Source organism: Lissotriton vulgaris, chromosome 11, assembly GCF_964263255.1.
Source record: "Lissotriton vulgaris chromosome 11, aLisVul1.2, whole genome shotgun sequence".
Classification (NCBI taxonomy): Eukaryota; Metazoa; Chordata; class Amphibia; order Caudata; family Salamandridae; genus Lissotriton; species Lissotriton vulgaris.
The window spans coordinates 1004048269-1004071448 of record NC_141699.1 but is presented as its reverse complement, the minus strand read 5'-3'; the positions used below and the strand labels follow the sequence as shown (position 1 = coordinate 1004071448).

The window sequence follows — 23180 nt, the reverse complement described above, 5'->3', positions numbered from 1 at the left end:
TACTTAACTTCTGTAAAAGGAGCCAAGCATTGCAAATGTTTTCGAGGGGCCCAGATTAAAAATGTAATGTGGGCCCCACAAGGCACTTGTTTCTAAGATTTTTTTTTTAAATCCTCCAAAGAAAGCAAGCCCAGTAGTGTCGCCATATGGCGTCATCCACTGGTATAGCAGTGTTTGCTATTTCATCATTAATAGGGCTAGCCTGGCAGTCCGGACTGGACTGTTCCTATTGGTGCATAGTCAGGATTGATGGGCGTGTGCCTGGGTTGAAAACTGAGGTGGTATGGTGTGGAAAATAACGATGGAATAGGATGCAGCCTAGAGTAATTGCCAGTGGCTGAGATTAATTCATGCATTTCATCACTTTTTGTACAAAGAAATACATTTTATAGCACAAGTGCAGGGCCTGGAGAATGACCCCTCTTTCTGCTCCTCTTCTGACAGCCCTGCAAGGAGTTCTGTATTATTCAGAATTACAAATATCTGTACTGTGTAAAGGACAGCAGGCTTGGTTTATTTAAAAATATTAACAAAAGTAAATTTTAATACACAAAAAAGTCACATGTCCTGTAGCTAGATGGATGACCTTTACACTTGGATCATCAATGTCTGCCTTTGCTTTATAGAGCAGTCTAGGGATGTGTGGTATTGGGATATGGGTGGAATGTCTTAATACAAATCTCTAGATCTCAGGATTTCACCTCATTACTACCAGTTTAACAACCACATGCAGAAATAATCAACTGAAACATGACTGGGTAACCTTTGAAAAAGGCCTTCCATTGCATGCGGACACGTCGCCACATTTATAGTAACTTAGAAAATATTTTAAAATATTAAACTTCAACACCTTTAGTTTGAATTCAACTCACGTTTAATTTTGAAAAATTGTAGTTGTAATATTAACATTATGTACAACATTCGAAGAGATGGAAAAACATACCTTTAAAATATTTAAAGACACTTGAGACAAACATAGTAAAAGGATATTATAACAAAAGAACATTCTGTAGCAGATAAGAATAATGGTTTGTACCGTACTTAGTTCATGTTGGCTCTGAACCAGAAGGAGAATTTGAGTGCCAGGTGCTCATGAAAATGGAGATTTACCATTAAGTGTATCAAGAATTATATAATGGTGTCATAACCAGAAATGATGACGGCCCTGGAAAAGCATTAAACATGAAGCGTTATCACGGAAATTGGGCATTTACCCGCATAAACTCAATTGTCAGCGTATTGGCCCTATCAGAATGGTGATAGTTCTGCTCATACACTAGCAATTAAGTCATACTGACAACAATGGATATTTGCCAAGCATACCACACTATACCTGCACTGACGTCATCAAAGGTGGCAACACGAGCAATACAGATAAAAGTGTGGTATCAAGAAAACTCGTACATAAGCACAAGCAAAGGTAAAAATGCAATAATACGAAATACTGATTGCCAAGGAGTAATATCATGCCACTGTGTATCCAAATGTTCAGAAATGTTTTCTTTTAATACACGGATACCAACTGTAGGTGTCATTTGAAGTGTAGCATTTGATTATGATTCCTTCAATGAGTTAATCTGCGCACATATTTTCAGAGCAGGTCCCAACTTGATGTTCATGGCACTCATGAGATGATCTTCCTTTAATAATAGAAGAGCTTGCCCATCAATTTCTTGTATCCTGAATTCATCTGCAATATCCTGACACCCTGAAAAGTAAAGTAAAGCAACAATAAAAACCTATTTTGTGAAAAAGAAAAAAAGTCTCAGTTTTAGAACGGGCAATAAAGGCTGGATTCTGCAAGGTGTTTCCAGACAAGAAAAAAACAGTTTGTATTATTTCTTGTTATATCTTATGCTTTGGTGTGTGTCTCGCCAATATGTCATTTATGTAGCACTTGTGTGTGACAGCAAATTGGGTTACTGGAATGATAGCCAAATGACAACCATTGGAAGGCATCATTAGCGAAGCATAGAGATTCGTATGGCTTAGTCATATTAATGAGTGATAGATTTTGTCAGAAGTAATGCCTTATCCTAACTTTTGTCAGAAATCAAAGTCTAAGACACTCAAGAGCATGAAGCAATTAAGTTTCTTATACGTTTCAGTTACACATCTTTTCTTGTCGACAATACAAGGGTAGGCGTATTTCAAACAGTAAATGAAACGTAAATGAATTTATTTGGCCTCTTCCCTGTTTTTTTTGTAAGATCTCAAAGGTGATATCCATTGACAATAACCTAAAATGAGTAGGATAGACATTTGCGTAAAAAAGAAAAGTATGTAGAACACTTACTTGCCTTTAAAAAGGGAATTGGAGTTTTTTTTTATCGTGAATTCAAGGGTGGGCAGAGATTTGCAAGGCTCCAAGATGGCCACAAGCATGTGAGCCATCTGAGCTTCTTTTGTCCTATAGCCGTCCTTCACACTTCCGAGCGGGTGGTGTAATGGAGCGCTGGTAGGGTTGAGCTCTTGCTGACAGCGGCACCTGTAGGGGAACTTGGAGCATCTTCTACTCTGCCAGTGATCCACAAACAGGGAAGGCAATTCGGTTCTCTGTACAGGCAAAATGGTGGCAAGGACAGCCTGCATCGCAGCAGGCCTGGATGTGCGGTAAGTAACACCCGAGGGTTATAATTTAATGAGACCAAAGATTTGTATCAGTCCACCTTCGCCCCCCCTAAAACTGAAATCCAAGGTGGATGGGAGCTTTTGTTGGTGGAGGCGGTGGTGGCGGCGGTACTGAGGTGCAGTGTGAAGACATAGGAGGAGTTGAATGGGTGTTGTTCTTGGAATCCTCTCACCACAGTTATACTTAACAGGTAGGAATTCTGCCCAAGTAGAGCAGGGATTTGCGAGGAACAGGGGTGACTTTTTTGCCTTGAGGTCCAAAGAGCAGACGCTGGGAGAAACAGTTGATGAAGGGTGAACAACTAATTATGGCTACCCTGAGGAACTTATGACAACCACAGCAAGCATTGAAAGGAAGGGCCTTTTAAGGTGCCATAGAAGTGGCTCTGTATGAATTTAAGGGTTAAATCCCTGTGGCTGGGTGTGATGTTCGGTCCCTGCAACACTCAGATGATGAGATGGGAAAGGAGAAAATGAACACAGCAAAACACTGCAGCAGTTATATCAAGTGGATGATTGTGCATATGTGTTGATCGCCTGTCAGGAAACGAAGGCAAAGTGTCTAGACAACAAGACATGCTGGGGTTGTCAGTGTCGGGAAATCAGAGGTGCAACGAGTAATGCATAATGTGGCCCTGGAAGGTGAAACCGAGCTTCCACTGGTGTTGATCAAAGCCACATTTCTATTTACCATCCCTAATGCTGCCCAACATGGACTTCTGGTTCATGCTGAACCTAAGAAGAAAGAAATGGCTGTGAGAGCTCCAGGTTCCATCTATTCCCAGCGATAAACCTTGTGGTGTGGTAAGTCAAGCAGACTGGTATATACTGGACATTGTAATACTTTGCACTGTCGCCTTACAATCTTGTGTATTTAGAGATAGTGGTGACACAAGTTAGGTGGTTGTGCCCCCTTCTCACATGAGGCTATAAGTGTGTCCCTTGTTATTCCCAGGTCTTTTGTATGCTTTTCTTATTGCTTTATTTAGGAAGACTTGCTCTCTTGATTTGCCTCCAGTTTAAATGATTCCTTATCGAAGAATTACTTATTAGAAAGTTTCTCCTCAGTCCCAAGTACTGTCCAACAGGTAGGTTTTCACAAAGAGATCTAGGATGGTAACTTCCAAAAGTCAATAATAAATTCTGGTCTGGTGGTTTGGAATATGTTTTAGTAATGAGGCAGCCATCTGCAGCTATAAATGTGAGGTCCAGAAAACCAATACTGTTTTTGTGTGTTGTTGCGATTCTCAGGTGTTCATCTACATTTATCCAATGGATGAAGTACTCCGTAGATTCCTTGTAACCAACCCAGATGATAAAGATGTTGTCTACATGTTTCTTCCACAAACAGATGTTATTGTTCAGGGTATCGGCCTTAGGGCAGATTCAGATTTGTTCAAGGTTATGTATTCAGAGGTATGCCAGTCTGGGGGCGAAGGCACACCCTATGCTAGTTCCACCAATCAGTAAATGGAAATGTCCGTCAAATTGAAAGACATTTCTTGTGATGACAATTCCAGTGCATTTGACGATGAAACTGATAAGACTTTCATATTCCCATTTTGTCTGGTCCAATAATGCTGTTGGTCTCACAATAGATTCTTGTGGTATACTGGTGTAAAGTGCCTTAATGTTAGGTTCATTGAGGGTATTATATGGTTGCATTAAGTGTCGCATCTCCCCTCATTTTAAGTGAGTCCTTTAGAAAAGATAGCATTTTCTCAAGTTGTGGGGGGAGAGTTTTTACACCGTAATACCAAATGAAATTGTTTGTTGAACTCTAAAATCCATCTCCTGTGTAGATATTAAGTGCCTGGCATTACACTGTAGTATACTATTATTCTGTTTCCCAACTGGAAGGAGACTCATGAATGAATTAAAATAGTAAAACTCGTCTTTGAGCCCATATAGGTTTGAATACACTTAAGAGCGATTAACTCCAACGGTACTCTGACTCTAAGATGATTGATGTACCTTATCAGTGCACTACGGGCTACATACCAAGCCTGTGCCTAAGATTCACTTCCTTGAAATAAGTGTGGTTCTACACTAGGGGTACCGATTCAGAAAATGTATCCCTCTTCTAATAAAGAACTTCCAAATGGAGTTTTCTTAAAGCTGAGGGTGCCCAGCAACATTGTACAGCCACTCTAGAACCTAATAGGACTTCCTAATATCACCACTGCTTGTGAACACGAATGTGTGCTTGTACTTTATTTGTATTATGATGTCCCACCTATGGAGCACCTGTAACATTGTATGGGGTGGGTGCTGAACCAGTCTACAGAATAGTGGTTGGTTATGTGAGCATCCACAATTTACAGCGTGCCACGTTTTGTTTGCTATGTCACACAAGTGTGGTGATATTCTGGTGGATGTAAGGCATCAATGTATGCTTTTTTATGCTGACATTATAAAATGTGTTGTGCTAACTTGATCATAACATGGGAGATAAGGGTTTCCTAATAGAAAAATATAAAGGTGGGCTTTTCCCTTACAATGAATAGAATAAGAGGATCTATGATAGTTGTCAATATAGGCAGCTCTTATTGTCCTGAAGAATGCCTCCAGATGGTTTATTCACCATATTGGGATTGAAAAATGAAAACCCTAAGGGGCAGATTTACAAGCCTCCTGCATGTCACTTTTCGTGACGTACTGGTGGAGCAGGAGGCTCCTCCATATTTACAAGGAGAGGAAAAGTCACCCTGCGTGACTTTTCCTCTCCTTGTAAATACGGCCCCTTCCCACGCAGCCCTTTGCGCTGAAGGGGCGTTCCATAGGTGTTGCTGTGGGTGTTCCCACGCAACACCCATTGAACAAGACACATCTCCAGATTTACGAGAAATCGTAAATCTGGAGATGCGTCGGAATGCTACGCCACCCTAGAGTTGGCATAGCGAGGCGCAACGAGGAGAAATGTTTTAATTTCTCCTCGTTTTTTCCTCTTTCAATGCGAGCTACATTCTACAGCACGCATTGAAAGAGGAAAAAGCCTTTAGTGATTGTTTTTGTGCAGCAAGGGGCACCTTCCTGCACAAAAACAATCTCCCCATGGCGCAGGCATCCTTGCACCATGGTGCAAGGGTGCCGGCGCTTGGCAGCTGTTTCTGCTCCAGCACAGGGGAGAGCACAGGAATGCGACATATCATTGTAGAAATGTCGCATTCCTGTGCTCTGAATGTGCCGCAGTGTGGCGCAGCCAAAGGGCTTGCGGTGCCACGCTGCGGCACTTTCCTGTAGATCTGCCCCTTAATACTTTGAAGAATGTGTCGTAATAATTATCTAGTTCTGCTGAGCCTATTTTCATTCAACAAGTTTATTGGATATAATTCACAAAAGTATCAACCACACAACATGTCTAACACTATTACGGAATCAGAACTTGGGTGATTCATACATTTATGATCCCCAACCCCAAAAGATACTTCTTTGCCAACCCCACGTTCCCCAAGTAGAACTCACACAAACCACAATGAAATTGGCCAATCGTAATTCACCATTTAAGATATCCCTGGCGCTATTGTCTTTTGCTTAATTGGTTCATGCTAAAGCAACCTAATTAGCAAATTGGCAGTGATACTGAGCATAGGGATCTCAATGTTTTGGGCATGCACCTGATATTTCCTTGTTTGCTAGGTAGTCCAGAAATGGGTACCATAATTTCTCAGATGCCTCGTCTCCCCCCTTTCACTTATCCCATGAGTTAATTTTTCCATGGCTGCAGAACCCAGGGTGTAGGGCCCAGTGCCAAAGTTGGAAGTAACACATGCATTCTATTGATTTTAAACTGAATCCTGTTTGCATTGCTGAAAATAAGTTTATTTCATCTTCCTTGAAAAAATCCCTCAGCATTTTACAGTCTCCTTTACCCCACACCTCAATCAGATCGGGTACCCAAAGTAAGTCGAGATTGCCCAGTAGCAGGGAAGAGAGAGAAGGAAGTGATGTCACAGCAGAATGACCAACAAAAGGGAGTCTTATTCTTTAATTCATATACAAGTATTGTCAGGAGGTCTACATTTAGCATCTCGAATTTGGCCCTGAAACTCTGCCTTACTGATCTAATGTTTCCATACTACCAGTTACAGAGAGCTGAGGGTCAATCGGCGTTAGTACGATGGATTTAGGCCCAGATGTCTGTACTGGGGTGAATGTATGACATTGTTCTGCATTCTGTCCATCAATTGTTCTTTTTTCAATCAGCGTTAGTAAAACCTCATCAGCAAAAGAGTGTATTTTGTGGCATTCTCCCCCAAAAGTAATTCCCCTCATGTTCGGGTGCTGTCGTATCATTGCTGCCAGAGGTTCAACAATCAAACTAAATGGCAATAGAGGGAGGGTACAACTTTGTTATGTTCCATTTGACGGTATGATTCTTTCTGACCGCTCACCATTGGCCAAGACCTCTGCAGTCGCCTGTTCATAGCTTGCTTCAATTCAAGTTTGCATAATGGGGTCCAGGCCTATTAAATCAAATGCTCAGGAAAGAAGCACCCAACTAACCCTTTTAAAGCTTTTCCACCATCTAGAGACAGGATCACCATGGTCAGCCTACTTACAGTGGCCTTCTCTACAATATGAAGTACCCTCCTAATGTTGTCTTCCACATGGACCTGTGGAATGAAACAAGATTGAGCAGGCTCTATTAAAAAAGGCAAGTGAGGCATCATTCTATTCGCTAATACATTTGATGAAAAAATCAACAATAGTGCTATCGATCAGCTTTTATTATCTAGTTTATCCAGTTTACAGATTTAGGAGCCTGTTTAAGAGGTGGTTTAAATCCCTCTTGCTCCATGCTACGGGCTGCAAGAGCGACGTAAACCTGATGTCTGATTTACGAAGCCATGAAAGACCACTTTGCATGCCTCTGAGTGGCTCCATAAACCTGGAGTAAGGCAACGCAGTGCAAGTCGCTGCAATGCCTTACTCTGCCCGGGGAAGACATTCCATGGGCGTTGCATGGGTGTTCCCATGCAGCTCCCATGGTTTTTGATGCATTCCTAGATTTATCAGAACTGGTAAACCTGGCAATGCGCCAAAAAGATACACCCTTCCAGGAGAGGTGTAACAAGGAGAAATATATTTTTCTCCTCGTTACTTCCTCTTCTATTTGCTGCATTCTGCAGAACACACAGAGGAATATGCCTCTCAGGATTGTTTTTGTTCAGTATGGTGCCCCTTCCTGCACAAAAAACAATCCTGCATGCAATGCAGGCACCCTTGCACCATGGTACAAGGCTGCCTGCATTGGAGGTAGGCTGTCAAAAGTGCACCACTGCAGAGGAAAAGGCAGAAATGCGCTCTCTTCCCTGTTTGTATCCATAGACATCTGGCCAGAAGTCTCCCATATATATTTGCAAGTTTATAGAACCGCTGTTGAAGACAGAGGAAAGCTTTTTCGTATTTCACCATGGCCAGAAGTCCGATTTGTCCCCGTATGGGTTGTAATCTGTGGCAAGTACCCTACTCAATACTGTTTCTGATTGATGTCTTGATATGACCTGATTGGTGTTTATAATCTGGTTTTAGCGCTTCGCGCTCATTTGGACATTACTTGGCTGTACTGTTGTTTCGCCCGATTTATTATCTGGGGCTTGTTGCCATTTATGGTCTGACTGTGTTTTCTTATCTGGGCTCTGTCACCTGTTTTCCCTCAGCGGGTGTTTCCAGCGCTGTTGTAGGGTATTTTCTGTTCTTCTTTGTTTATATGCTTTATTAGCCTGCAGCCACTAGACGCGGCGTTGTCTGCCAAGCGCTCCTGCGCTCAAGGTCGGAGCTCAGCTCCGTGTAGTTTATTGCCTCCGCTTCGCGCTTCGGCGCTATCAGTACAGGGCCGTGGGGCAGCCGTGATTACGGCTGTCAGCGTCCCGTTGATCAGCGAATGCGCGAGGGGCTCTCCCTAATCTCCCGTAAGAGCTTGAGGAGCCGCGCACCACCCGGCCGGCGTGTGCAGTGTAACGCGCGCCCATTGGGCTTCTTTTTAGTCGGATTTGGGCGCGCGGTGGGCTGCACACACCGGTTTGTCCCGAATTTAGGATTTTCACCGCGTTTTCGCCTGGGACCTGGTGGAGAGGGACACCTGACCGGTTGAAATAATAGTTTGCCTTTGTGGAGTGTGCACACGCTCCTTATACTTATAATCTTGGCTCCTACGCCCTTCTGGGGCTGCAAGAATTTGACTACAGCTTTGCTGAGGGGGTCTGGTACTGATTTAACTGATTCATTTACAATTTGTGTGCAGTTGGGCTGACCCCCTCCATTACTCCTCCTGACTGCATTATTATCCTTACATTGCCCCACTGTAGTGTAGATTATGGAGGAGTGGGTGTGCTAACATTAGGAGGCGGAGGATGAATATTATGAGGAACAGCCTGGGGCTTTCATTGAGGATAAGATTGTGGAGGCTCTGGGTGCTTCTGTCCAATCCTCAGTTAATAAGGCAATTGAGAGCGCAGTACCCACGACTGTGCAACAAGCATTGGCAGCTGCTCTGAAACCTATAACCAAGCAACTTAAAAGTTTTGCAAAACGTCATGCGTTCACGAAGAATAAGGCTAGCAGGGTTACCCCACCAGCTACTGAGTCAGTGAAAGATAGTCAATGGCCTCACGCTAGTGCCTTAGGCTCCCTGCCCCCAGCATCGAGTCAAGATCATGCGTATGCTTCTAGCGGTAAGGCGAAGATTAAGCAAAAGGTCTATGTGGACACGGACACTACCACTACGACGGGCACTGACACTACCGATACCGACGAGGAGGCTCCTCCCAAGAAGAAGGCAAAGAAAGCTGCCTCTTCCAGTTCAGCTCCTCCTGTTAATACCCCTTTTACTTTCAACCCCAGTGAGATTGTTCACCCTAGATCTTCTGATTGGGTTCCAGCGCCAGAAGTGGCAGAGTATCTTCAGGAGAACATTAGAAAAGGCTTTGATAAGGAGGTTCGGAACCGTCTTAGATCGGAGTGTCCTCGACCCGACTTAGCCCATAAGGTCGCTGAGAACCCGGAGATCGATTTTAGTCTGCTCACTTTCTTAAAGAAATTTGCTAAAGACCCTAATAAGGGGATAGACCGCGCCTGGCGCGTTTGTCAGGACAAGATGCTTTATGTGGTTGGCCCGCTGGCAAAGATTCTGGAGATGGCCTTAGCGGCCAAGGAAGCCAACATTCCGGTAGACCCCGACATTCTTGCTGGTTGGACCCAAAGAGCCATTTGTTTGCTAGGCAATGCCAATTGTGCAATCTCCACTGAACGGCGCAAGTCCCTACTTATGAGAATGAACACTAACCTGCCAGATCTAGCGGCAGCGGACACAGGGCCTCTGGCAGAGGGCAACCTGTTCGGGGAGCGCTTCGTGAAGGATGTCTCTAAATACGTTGGCACCTTCACCTCCCTTGATCAGGCGCAATCAGGTATAAAGCGTGTGTTTCAGCACGTCCTTTTTAACAGGGCCGGGCAAGGCAGGGGACGCTCGACAGGCTGCTTCCCCAATCAGGGTCCCCCCCAGAGGTGGTTATGGACGTGGTAGAGGACAATGGGACTCGACAAGAGGAGGCACCTTTTATCTCACCCGATGCCGGTATTCCAAAGGCAGGTTCCAAGGAGGTGGCAACAGAGCTGGTTTCCACGCCCAGAACTCATCAGGTGAGTGCACTAGATTATTTTCTTTTACCATTGGGGGGTCGCACTCAGTTCTTCCTTCACAATTGGCGCCTTCTTACTCAGGACGCGTGGGTCTTGCAGACAGTTCAAGGGTTTCGCTTAGACTTTTACGAAACGCCCAGGCAGGATACACCCCGAGGAGACTCCATTTTTCCCAACAAGAGAGTTTTTACAGACAGCGAAATAGAGGAATTGCTTCAAAAACACGCCATTGCAGTGTGCAACTACAGTCCACACGGATTTTGCAGCAATATCTTTCTAGTTCAAAAGAAAGGTGGAACTCACAGGCTAGTTTTGAATTTGAGAGAATTCAAATATTTCCTGGTTTACAACCATTTCAAGATGGAGGGAATCCATCTGTTGGCAGATTTACTGCAGCAAGGCGATTGGATGGTCAGGCTAGATCTCAAGGATGCTTACCTGTCTATTCCCATTTATCCCCCACATAGTCGTTTCCTTCAGTTTCAATGGAACAGCCGGTGGTTCGAGTATTTGGCCCTTCCTTTCGGGCTTTCCTCGGCTCCTTGGTGCTTCACCAAGGTGTTGAAGCCGGTGGTCGCGCATCTCCGGGAACAGGGAGTGCACTTGATAATTTATCTGGATGACATCCTGGTCATGGCTCACAGTCCAGAGCTGGTGTCCCAGATGACTATTTCCTTGTTACAGAACCTAGGGTTTGTGATCAATCAGGTCAAATCGGCTCTGATCCCGTCGCAGTTGACAGACTTTCTGGGCTTTGTGATCAATTCCCAGATGGCTCAGTTGAGCCTTCCGAAGTCCAAGTTGAAGGACCTGAAGAAGGAGATTGTGTCACTTCTCAGCAAGCAGATGGTCTCACTCGGGACGATCGCCAGAGTAGTGGGGTTGTTGGTGTCGTCCATTCAGGCAATATTTCCTGGACCCCTTCATTACAGGGCGCTCCAGAGGCTCAAGATACAACATCTTCAGAGAGGTCTGGCTTATATGGATCTAGTTCCTCTGTCGCAGGAGGTGAGAGACGAGATGCGTTGGTGGTTGAGCCATGTAGAGGCATGGAATGGCAGAGTCATTTTCGGCTCTCAGCCCGAGGTGGTTATAGAGTCCGTCGCCAGCCGTTGGGGCAGGGGAGCGCGCTGCGGCGGTGTTTCCACAGGCGGCAGGTGGTCGCCTCAGGAGCTGGACTTACACAAAAATTGTCTAGAGCTCCTCGCAAGGTCGTTCGCAATTCGGACCCTTTCCCCCCAGCAGACCTCCTGTTGCATTATCCTTCGAATGGACAACGTGTCTGCGGTGTGGTACATAAACAAATTGGGGGGGGGGGGGACGAGATCGTCCATACTAGTGGAGATAGCCAAGGACTTCTGGCACTATTGCCTCAATCGTCCGATCACGGTGATAGGGGAATACATTCCGGGACAGTCCAACGTAATAGCGGACTGGAATTCGAGACATCTCAGGGATTACAGTGATTGGCAGCTTCTTCCCAGACTGTTCCAATGGTTACAGGACCTGTGGGGTCCGTTCCAGATCGATTTGTTTGCATCCAGGCTGAACCAGCAACTCCCCAGGTTTTTCAGTTGTAGACCGGATCCGGCAGCGGCATCTACGGATGCATTTCTGCAGAATTGGTCAGGGGCAGTGAACTACGCATTCCCACCTTTCCTTCTCATTCCACAAGTGACTTCTCACATTCTCAAGCAGAGAGCGGAGGTTGTATTAGTGACACCTCTATGGAGGTCGCAGCCTTGGTTTCCGGTTCTGTTGGGGATGTGCTGCGACCTCCCCAGGATGTTCCCTTGGTTGGAGTTTCTTCTACTGGGACCTCTCTGGGAACAGCACCCGCTGATTCTGTCACAGCGCCTATCGCTGATGGCATGGAGGCTTTCAGCCAACAATGGGATTTGCCTGGAGTTTCGGGACGGCTTCTGACTTCATCAAACAGGCTTGGGCTCCGTCCACGAGGAAGCAATACTCATCAGCCTGGAAGAGCTGGTTGGGTTGGTGCGTGGAACGGGACTTCGATCCCGTGGGGGCAGGACTTTCCCATATCGTAAATTTTTTGTCAGAAAAAGCGTCTGGCGGTCTGGCCTATAGATTGGTGAATAATTTCCGGTCGGCCATTTCCGCGGGGCACACCCACATTGACGGGAAACCGGTGGGTATGCACCCTTTAATATGCAAACCTCTTAAGGGCATATCAGTGACAAACCCTCCTAAACATAGGTATTCAGGGTTATGGGATGTTTCCTTGGTGATCAAACTCTTCGATAGTTGGCCTTCTAACAACCTGCTTTCGAGAAAGCAGTTGTTTGCAAAGTTAGCTATGTTGTTATGCTTGTCAGCTTGCAGACGTTCATCGGATGTACGTGCACTGGAGATTACAGGTAGAGTATTTACTCTGGAAGGAGTTTCTTTTAATATTACTGGTCGTACGAAAACTCTCTCCAGGCATGTTGAATATAATGCTTTTCCCAGTAATGCCAAACTATGTGTTATCCACTGCTTGAAAACTTATGAGGAATATACTCTTTCTCACCCAACTTTTGATTGCTGTGCAAAAACCCTTTAAACCTGTGTCCGCTGCCACCACTGCCAGATGGCTCAAGTTTATCATGAAAGAGGCTGGTGTTGATGTTCAATTGTTTGGTGCACAGTCGGTGCGTGGTGCCATGGCATCAAAGTCATATTTGTTGGGAGCTAACATTCAGGATATTATGCATTGTGCTGATTGGTCGTCTGAGTCGACATTCAAACAATTCTATTATAAGCCGGTGGGAGACATAGCATCTGTTTTTAAAAAAAAATGTTCTTATTGAATTAAACATAGAAGGCGAGAAAGCATACAGTTTCAGCACCCTAAAACGTATATAGTGCATTTACAGGCAAGCTCAACTAATACATCAGTTAAAAGGCAGTAGAAAATCAGTTAGTGGGCTCAACAATACGACATCGTACATGCACATAGTAACAACCCTCAGTCCGAGGTGACCTCATCCTCGTCTATTCGTGGGGGCTCGCATATATTACCCCTGAACTCATTCCATGCTCCCCATATTTGCCCCCACTTTCCCGGGCATCCACGATGGACAAAAACCGCTTTCTCCGCCACCATTGCGTCATCCATGTCCCTGCACCAGTCCCTTAACGTAGGTAGCGCATCAGAGCCCCACAACCTGGAAATATTACGTTTAGCCGTCATCATACCCAGCATGTCCCAATCCTGTTGGCGATGTGTTAGGTCGTTAGCTTCCCATATATTCAACAAACAGCGCCGGGAATCAGGCAGAAGGGAAATAGCTAGAGTCTGAGAAATGGTACGCATCACAGCGGTCCAGTACATTGCCACCCGACCACAGTCCCATATAGTATGAAGGAATATCCCCTCTTCTCCGCATCCACGCAGACAGTACATATGTGACGCCTTCCCTATCTTGTATAAAATCGATCTGGTGTAGTACGTGCGGTATAGTATTTTAAGTTGGACTAATTTGAGCCTGGAGGAGATAGCTGTTTCCCGAGGGGAGGACAGGGCCTCCTGCCATTCGGAGTCATCAAATTCGCCAATGTCTCACGACCAGTTCAATCGCAGCTTGGACGTCATGTCAGGAAGGTTGTTAACCAGCTTTGATATGTAAAGGATGTCGCTTTATCTGTCATATGTTCTGTCAATAACCTATCTTCAAGAGGGGTGGATTCCTGCAAGTCCGTACCCACCGGAATGGCTGTCTGCAGCGCGTGTCGAATTTGGGTGTATCTAAACCGTTCCAACTGCGCCATATCATAATTTGTTTGTAGGAAGGAGAAGTCCACCACCCTGCCCTTCTTCCAAAGGTCTCCCACCACAGAAATACCTATGTTGTCCCACGCCTGGAACCCTTTAGTGTTGCGAAGGGAACCCAATCTGCAGGAGTCCCATAAGGGTGTCATTTGTGTGATGAGATCAGAACATCGAAGGCGTCTGTGTGCTTTGTACCAGAGTTGCACCGAGTGGCGTGTAGGGCCTAGTAAGTCCGATGGCACACGACGTCTGTACAGGTTACCCATCAGTCCCCTAGCCTCCAAGCACTGTCTATCCGCTAAGTACGCAGGTTCAGTCTGCAAGGCATGTAACCAGTAATTAATTTGTTTAAGGTGGGTTGCCCAGTAGTATAATTCGATATTTGGGAGTGCAATGCCTCCGTCATACCAGTCCTTTACCAACTTATTTTGCGCAATGCGAGCTGGTTTGCCATCCCATAATAAGCTAGAGACCGTCTCAGCGATCGCTGTGAAATAAGAGGCCTGGACCGTAAACGGCGTATTTTCTAAAAGAGGGAGTAACATTATTTTGTATAGGGCCGCTTTACCCAGAAGTGTTAGGGGGAGGGCCCGCCACACCCTCACATCTCGTTTGAAACGGTCCAATGGGATTGCAGATTCAATGTATAGAATTCATCTGGGTTCGACGTCACATATATACCCAAGTATTTGAACGCTGACGTAGTAGGTCTTAAAGGGCAGCTCGCGGAAAGCACAGGCGGGAGGCTGGCAAGAACAAAGAGGATAGATTTGGACCAATTAATCCTGTAACCCGACACTCTCCCAAACTTTTCACAAACATTCAGCAGTTCTAGAATGGATTTTTTCGGGGGAAGTGAGGTAGAGAAGTATATCGTCTGCATATAGAGATATGCGGTCTTCCCATACGTCAGACCAGCGAAGTCCTTTGATAGAGGGTTCCCATCGGATCCAAATCGCTAACTGCTCTAGAATCAGCGCAAATAGTAAGGGGGATAACGGACATCCCTGCCTTGTTCCGCGGCCGAGAGGGAAATCCCTTGAGATGTGGCCATTGGCTGCCACGTGGGCCAGGGGTTTGGCATAGAGCAGACGAACCCAGGCGCAGAACTTAGGGCCGAAGCCCATGTGTTGGAGCACTGCGAACAAGTATGGCCATTCTACTGTATCGAACGCCATAGTGGCGTCCAGGGAGAGGAGAACAGCAGGTTCCTGTATATACTCCCTGCGGGCCATAACCGCCTGCAGGCGGCGTAGGTTGAGTGCCGTACTGCGATGCAGCATAAAGCCAGACTAGCATCTGTTGTTTTTGATAAAGCATTAAACTAGCATAATCCGAAGCCTCCGGTCCTGTAATAGAATCAAAATTTAGCTAGCATTCGCGCCAAGAATTTTCAATTCTATTAAGGACACGGAGGCTTACCCGCCCGTTGTGATGTAGCTTATTGCTGGTATTAAACAGAAGTTACTTACGGGTTGTTCATATTTGTTTTTTTCTAGGAGCTGACAAGCAAAAAGAATGAAGATTCTTCCGTAAAAGACTTGAGTTGGAACTGAGTTCCGGTTACTTCCATGTTGGAGAATATTAAGACTGTTTGGTTATTGGACTTTTTCTGCAAGTTCGAGCAAAGAAAGAGGAAGATGGGACTGTTACCAGGGCCAGGGCTCTTATGAGGGCTAAGGAGGCGTGGCTAAGGCTAAGCATCATGGACAATGTAGTTTTTTCATATTAAACTGTGTGTTTATTGGCTGCTGTGATTTAACAGTAAAGAAAGAGAAAGCATAATAGTCGCCTCCGTGTCCTTAATAGAATTGAAAATTCTTGGTGCGAATGCTAGCTAATTTTTGATTTTGCAAGAATGCTAGCTAATTTTTGATTTTGCAAGGCTCTCTCGTTCGGATTCGTTATGGCTGTACAGGTCATTCCTGTGTTTTCTGCCCTTCCTTCTGGAGTGTTTCTGGTTTCATGGGCGGTGACAGATTGTAAACCTTGGATGTAGGAAAACAATCTCCCTATCAGAGATTGTGAGCAATCCTGTTTCTGCGGTAGGGAACTATCCTGACCGCATCTTCATTCCAAGGGTCCTGGCAGCGGGAGTATTGCTCGTGGTAAACAGGCTGTCTCGACCGTATCTTCAATCTGAGTGCCCGGGTAATGGGCGATGTTGCTAGGAGTTCAGCAGGAGACAGGCAGTCTTGACCGCTCGTGATTGCAAAGTCTGGCAATAAGTAGCTGATTCTGGAAGCAGGAGTAAGACGGGTCGTCTTTACCGCTTGTTATTTCTCCATTTCTCTGTCATGAAGCAGCAGAACCAAGCTACTTCCAGGTAGGAAGTCTCTGTGGATGAAAGACAGTGTTCAGTTTCATGGCTTCAACACTGAACCCTCTGGTCTCGGATAATATATTGATATGATTAGTCAATCTTCATCAGGAATAGAGGAACTTTATTCTACCTTTGTGTTTATAGATTTTTTTGGATTCTGTGATACTAGAAGACAAAACTTTTTTTTAAATAAATACTAAATGAGGATGGAATTTGAAAGGTGCAATACCTTTGAATGTTAAGAGGTGCCCATCAGTCTTTCCCATCAATACAATTTTTTCTCTGTTTTGGGTACATGCAGGGAAATAGATACCTGGTAGCGCAGTTCAGACTCTGAAATGTGGTTGATGTAGTGGCTACGTATTTAAGGATTTCCTTTTCCCTGTTGTTTCTTTCCGATTTCGCTTTCCATCACTTGATTGCCCTATTGCTCTGTGGTGTTAAGTTGGGGATGTCAAGAGGTGGAAAACTTTGTGCATCACTTGGATCCTGAGGAGTTCCTTATCTCATATTCATGATAACCTTACATATATACTCATATATATATATATATATATATATATATATATATATATATATATATATATATACACACACACACACACACATAGTGCTGCGGGCTACCCACCCCCAAACAACAGAATAAAAGGGAGGTTGAAGGGTATATCCCCCCCAAAAGAAAATATTGTACTAATTAAAAGAGAAGAGATGGGAGGGGCTACCGCACAATGCAACAAACAGTCAGTAATATTACATTTATTTTGAAAATATAACAACTTGAACATTACATTTATAATAAAAATACATGGAAATTCATATATTAATTAAAAAATACTAAATTTATGTGAAGTAATACCTGACGTACCTCTTCTATATATTAAGCACCCCCCCCCCACCCCCCCCAAGGGCTGGGCTTGCAAGAGACAATTTAGGGACGATTTATTAAGGTATACTTATTAATTGATAAAACATAGGTTCTACTACATGGCAAGGGCACTTTCCTTTCCATGTGTCACTGCATTACTGCAGTACTTGATAAACTGTCACCCAGCAAGAGAACAGCGATGCTTCTGGCAGCCATACATTTTTTGTCATACATGCAAGGTGGTTAAATACATCAATTGGGTGGGTGAACTCTATTTCATAGTACCATTTTGAGGCAGAGTACAAGCACTGTGGCACTGATTTTCTAGAGTACACATTTTGAAATCTCTGCACAATAAATTCTCTTTTTTGAGTTGCTGGAGGAAAAAACACCAAAGGTGGGTTGGCCCATAAGGGCTGGATTCCAAGTTATGAGAGTGAACTGTTAAGCAGTTTAAATGGACTCCAGCAAAGCATGGCTTACCAGACAATGCTGAGTGATGAGATGATACGGTTCCACCTGGAATTCATTGAAAAAATATTGGCTATATCTTTTGATTGAACTCTTGACAAAGGAGACAACAATTATGTCCCTGAGGATCTCAAAATAAAAATAACACCAACAATCTCACTAAACGTATTATCTTGTTGCAGAATCCCTCTTCCACATCTAGATCAAGCAAACATTAGCAGTTTTCAAAAGTAACAATCAACCTATATAGCATGGTAGTGAGATATTTTTCTCTCATGTGAAAAGAAGAAGAAAACAAGTTACTTACCTGTAACTTCAGTTATCCAGTATTGGTATCTTTCATAGATTCCCATGCCTGAATCATCCCCCGTCGCCGAGGTGGGAGTCCCATGGTATATAAAAAAGCAGTGCCAAGAGTAAATTACAGTAGTAGGCCCTATGAGAAAACCTGAGGCCTACATTGTAGTAGCCTATCTACTTCATTATGCTATAAAGACCAAAGTCTTTGCTCCAACCAATCAGCTTATAGCACCCTCTAGAACCCTCTCTGCAGAGCCAGTTCTCCTCAGATTTTCACTGCACGTCGTGTGGAAGGGAGTCTCCCTGAGTCTTGACTCCGTTTTTTCTTCAGAGCTTCAGGATGTCTGACAAGAAGGCCTTGTTTAGACCTTGTAGAACTTGCAAAAAGAAAAGGGTCCATGTTGATGGCCAGCATAAGGACGGCATTTATTGCCTCTACCCAAAACATGAGGCTAAAAATTGTAAGATGTGCCGCACCTTCCCTTCTAAAACCTTAAGGGATGGGGAGGCCAGAGTCCTTTGGTGGCTAAAATCCTCTTCTACGGATGATGAAGACAGAGCTTCTACTTCCAGTAAAAGAGCGAGATCTCAAGAGGATAATTCAAGTGAGGGGAGAAAGCATGCTAAAACCTCCCACTCCACTTCGGGCTCTTCACAGAGATCTCCACATTCTATCTCTGGAGCCTCAGCCACCAAAGATTCGTCCAAGAAAACTGTGAGTAAGAGCTCTTCTGTCTCCTCACCTGTGACTACCATCTCTACTTCGACTTCTTCATCTATGGCTATGATCTCCACCACAGCCATCACTTCTCCTATTTTGTCTACAAAAATATGTATTGTGGCTAAAAGAACCCTCGTTGACGAATCGTCTGCGACAGCCTCGACGACGAAGAAGCTTTCGTCGACTAAGAAGCCCTCGTCGACGAAGTCATCTATGCCATCGTCGACGACCGTCTCGTCGACGAAGAAGCGAAGCCCGTCGACGATGAGTATGTCGACAGCGGCCCCGTCGACGATAGTCCCGTTGACGGCGGCTCCGTCGAGCCCATCGACCAAGGCCCTGTCGACGTCGAGTCCATCGACGACGGTCCTGTCGACGACAATTCCTTCGGCGACGACCTCGTCGACGATGGTCCTAATACATTATTAGTGGGTATTTCCCCAGAGAAACTTACCATCAGGTTGTGGACATCAGTGAAAAGTCTTAGAGCCCTTTCTGCCTACTATCCTGCTTTCTCTCCTCTTTTTCACTCTCCAGCATTCTGCCCATTTGTCTTTTTCAACACATGCTACATAATCATCTGCCTAGACCATTCTGTAACTTAATTCCCATCCGCATATAATGCTTTGGTTGGGTCCTGCATAAAGAGGCAATGCCTACAATTCCTGCTTTCTCCTCATTCAAAAGACAATGTGTAGAGATGAATGCCTGCAGTTTAAAGGAGAATTTTCTCAACCTCTTTCATAGTTGTACATCACTGTATTCTGCAATTATTAATTTTTATTATAACTTATTCTCAAGTCAGAACTGAACTAAACTACCTCCTATTCAAGAAACTTACTAAAACTGAACTCATAAAGTAATCATTTGACCGGGCAGATAGGATACTTATCTTTGATAACCCTTTTTGTGGTGAGGCTACTTACTTTGAACCAAGAGCTAAGGATTGGGACCTTGCAAATCTCAGCTAAAATATTCCAATCTAGAGTCTGTTCTTTCCAGTGGATAGCCCCCACAAAGAAAAAGTGATGGGGGAGGGGCGCGGGATGGGGGGGCCACGGGAGTTAAATGATAATTAAACAAAAAAGGAAAACTTATCCGCAGCAGCAGCCTGCATCACGCCTCGGTCTTCTCAGTCCCAGCAGACACAGGGACTAAGTCACAGACTCCCTGTGTAATCCCCGCACTGCTCTGATCGTTAGAAAGGAGTACTGGGACTGGCCTGAGCAGGCTGAAAGACGCTCCGCTCAAGACAGGGAGTCTGTGGGGTTTCTCCAGCCCTGGCTGTTTAATGCAGCCTGGTTGGAGAAACCTAAGTGCGCATGTGTGTTTGGCTGACCTGAGACGGCCGGCCAAACACACGTGTGCACTTAGAAGTGCACATAGCACTCCTCCTTCCCCCTCCCAAGGCCCCTCCCCCTTCCTGCTGCACACTGGCTCAGCCGTCAATTGAAAAATAAAACAATGAAATTATATGGTTTTATTTTGCAGGTGCCGACTGAGTCAGTGGGGCTTCACTCCTCTGCTAGTGCAGAGAAGCCACCCCTGGTTCTCTCCCCCAAAAGCTGCTCCCCTTTGAAGGGCCTGTCCATCAAATTAGCTCAGAAAGCTACAAAGAGCCCTCTGGAGCCTATTAAGGTATGTTTATGGATTAGCTGAAAGTTTACAATCTGCAGCCATCATCTTTCTCCCTCTTTGGTATTCAATGACACATTTCGAGTGGAAAAGAGTCCCATGGTACTTTGTTAGTTTATGTGGATGAATTGACATGGAAAACAAAATCACAAAAGTAATAAAGTATCATGTACCTACCTTTTTTCTAGCTCTGTGTAAGAGAATAGAAACGGGAAGGAAGGAGGGGTAATGGTGGCAATTGTTACTTGTCCTCCTTAGAGTTGAAAAAAAGTGGAAAGTGTTCTACTGGAAGAAGTATGACTGGACTGTAAGAATTTGTATTGCGGGCAATTCAAGCCCCCAAAAATGTATTTGGTACAACTTACTGTTCATGATTATGGTAGTTCTTGTGATTGTAGTGCATTTCAAATAGTTCAAATATTTACCCTTCAGATTCATTTCATAAGGTTTGAAACCATTTAGGGCCAATTTTGATGTGCAGCTAGGTACACAGTGGATTTTACTGTGATCTATAATACAATATGCGTTGTTGAGTTCACTAATGTGTAAGACAGTTGTGCCTCTGTGCAGACAGAAGATTAATGTAACGGAAAAATTTAACTTGTAAATATATGGATAAAAGAGATGAAATTGGACGACAGAGCGAAATAAGGACATCTGAAAAAACAGCCAGTTCTGCTGTCTTCAAATGGCAACGAGTTGAACCACTATTGGTTTGTGGTTCAATCCATAGATACTATAATTTACTGAAAGGAAATCTTGTTTTTCCTTGTCCTTAAATCCATAAACTGGGTCAGGAACACAATATTGTCCATTTACAGTATACCCAAAATACTCATCTAATATAGTATAAAAAAAAGAATAATGCTACTATCTTGATTAAAAACATGTACCTGGCAGAGATTGGACGAAGACCCAAACTTCCTCAACTGTCCAAAGAGAGGGACTCCTTTGTTTATGCTGTGGTGGATCTAACCGTTCTGGGATTTTTCTTTTTCTTTTCCCCCGCAACTCTCGTTCCCTCTCGGCTTGTCTTCTGAGACGTGTTGTCATGACAGTTGGCTTAGGGTCCTCATGCGAAGGCAATAATGCATCGTCACCAGGTGGATAAGGATTTGGAAGCTGGAATAAGCAATACCAGTATTACATCCTGCTCTATGTATATTTATGAGCAAAGAACTTGCAAAATGAAACCATGTCCAATCATAAAATGAATCCAATAAATTGAAATTGAACAGCAGGTCTCAGCAGATAATATGAAAAATATAAACAAAGAAGGCCAAGTTCACAAAGGCATTTGGGTTTAGGTATGCAAATACAATGATTTATGGATGCAAGTTCAAGTCCACTACTCTCGAAACATGAATTTACAATTGTGAATGCATTTCTGTACAAGCACAAATTGCACCAGTAACTTGTAATATTACTTGTGAGCAAACCCACTTAAAATGGCACGTTGTGAGCATTTTCTGGAATAAACAAAAACAATTTTCAAAGAGCAAACACCCTCCTGTGACATATTTAACCATGCATATATATGTATACTTGGTACATTTACCTATTCAACAATATCTGATGTATGATGAAATTCACAAAAGAACTCCAGAACTTCTCCTGGGAACATGTGATTATGACAGAATCCTAAGAGAAGTAATGGAATCCTCTTAAATTTCAAGATAGCCTGAAATGTATTTGAGATGTAAACACAAGCTCAGGGGAGTAAATGTCAAAATAAGTTTGTGATATGGGTCCAGATGATTAGTACTTACCGGTTATCTTTATAACAACAAGTTACTTCCTCATCTCAGTACTTAATGATAGAGCATATGCCACTCTATAGACAGGCTTCCCATTGATTCCTTATTAATATGGACCACCAATATCACTGATTTAGACAAACACATTCATTTGATGCCTTTTAGGGACCTCCCACCATTTTATCTACCTGGTCAGATGACTGGGATTTGACAAGCACCACCACAACTTGATGCATCCTATTTGCCAAAAGAGAAACAACTGTAGGGTTAGCAGTGGATTCATTCTAATAAGGTATAACATTGCCCCTGGAACTTATTTTCTTTTGGGATTCTATCTGGGGCTTGATCCAAAGGATGCTCTTGATCCTTTTATTGAGCTTGTGCCCCAGCTCTATCATTCGAGGTGTGCCTTTCAGTCTCAGACTATTATTAGTCTTTAATTCCTTGAAATATCTTGACCTGAACAGACCCAGCACAGCAAACCAATCGGCCTCGGCCTGCAAGTTCGGTCTCCCGTTGTCTGTGAATTGTATCCCCAAGTAGTTGTATTTATTGGTAGTGGTGCTCCTTAGCGGTCCAAGGTGCCACTCCAACAGGTACTTTTTAGGTTTGTGTTCTAAGACCAAGATCTTCATTTTTGGAACATTGGCGCAGAGTTCGTTTTCAATATTTTACAGATGTAATGCATCCAATGCCTTTTTCATGCCAATTCTGGTGTGGTCTAGTAGTACCAGGTCGTCCGCGTATTGCATGATGGGGAGTCTAAGATGGTTTAATTTGGGTGGGAAGATGTTGACTTTCAATAGCGCCTCACCCAGGTCTGCCGTGTATAGGGTAAACAGGGTGGGAGTGATCACACAACCCTGTTTTAGCCCTTTGTTGGTATAGATCTTAGCCGTCACATTAGTCTGCCAAAGCTTAGTGCCAACCCATGTGCCCGTGTGGAGCATCATAATGGCCGCCAGAAGCTTCCATGGGATGCCCCACTTTGCAAGCTTGGCCCAAAGAATGTTGCGATCTATGCCATCAAAGGCTGCACTGTAATTGACAAAACAGGC

The 23180-nt window shown here is 44.2% G+C and overlaps 1 protein-coding gene across 2 annotated transcripts in view; it reads right to left on the bottom strand.

Moving 5' to 3' along the window:
- Positions 1-856: 856 nt before the first annotated feature.
- Positions 857-23180, bottom strand: part of PHC3 (polyhomeotic homolog 3) — a 499049-nt gene continuing 476725 nt past the window's right edge. For both annotated transcript variants that reach the window (XM_086944295.1, XM_086944296.1), the window contains 2 exons: positions 21259-21487; positions 857-1708 (listed from right to left, as the gene is read on the bottom strand). In XM_086944295.1, coding sequence (XP_086800421.1) covers positions 1554-1708; positions 21259-21487 — 384 coding nt within the window. In that variant the 3' untranslated portion in view covers positions 857-1553. The remainder of the gene's footprint in view (positions 1709-21258; positions 21488-23180) is intronic.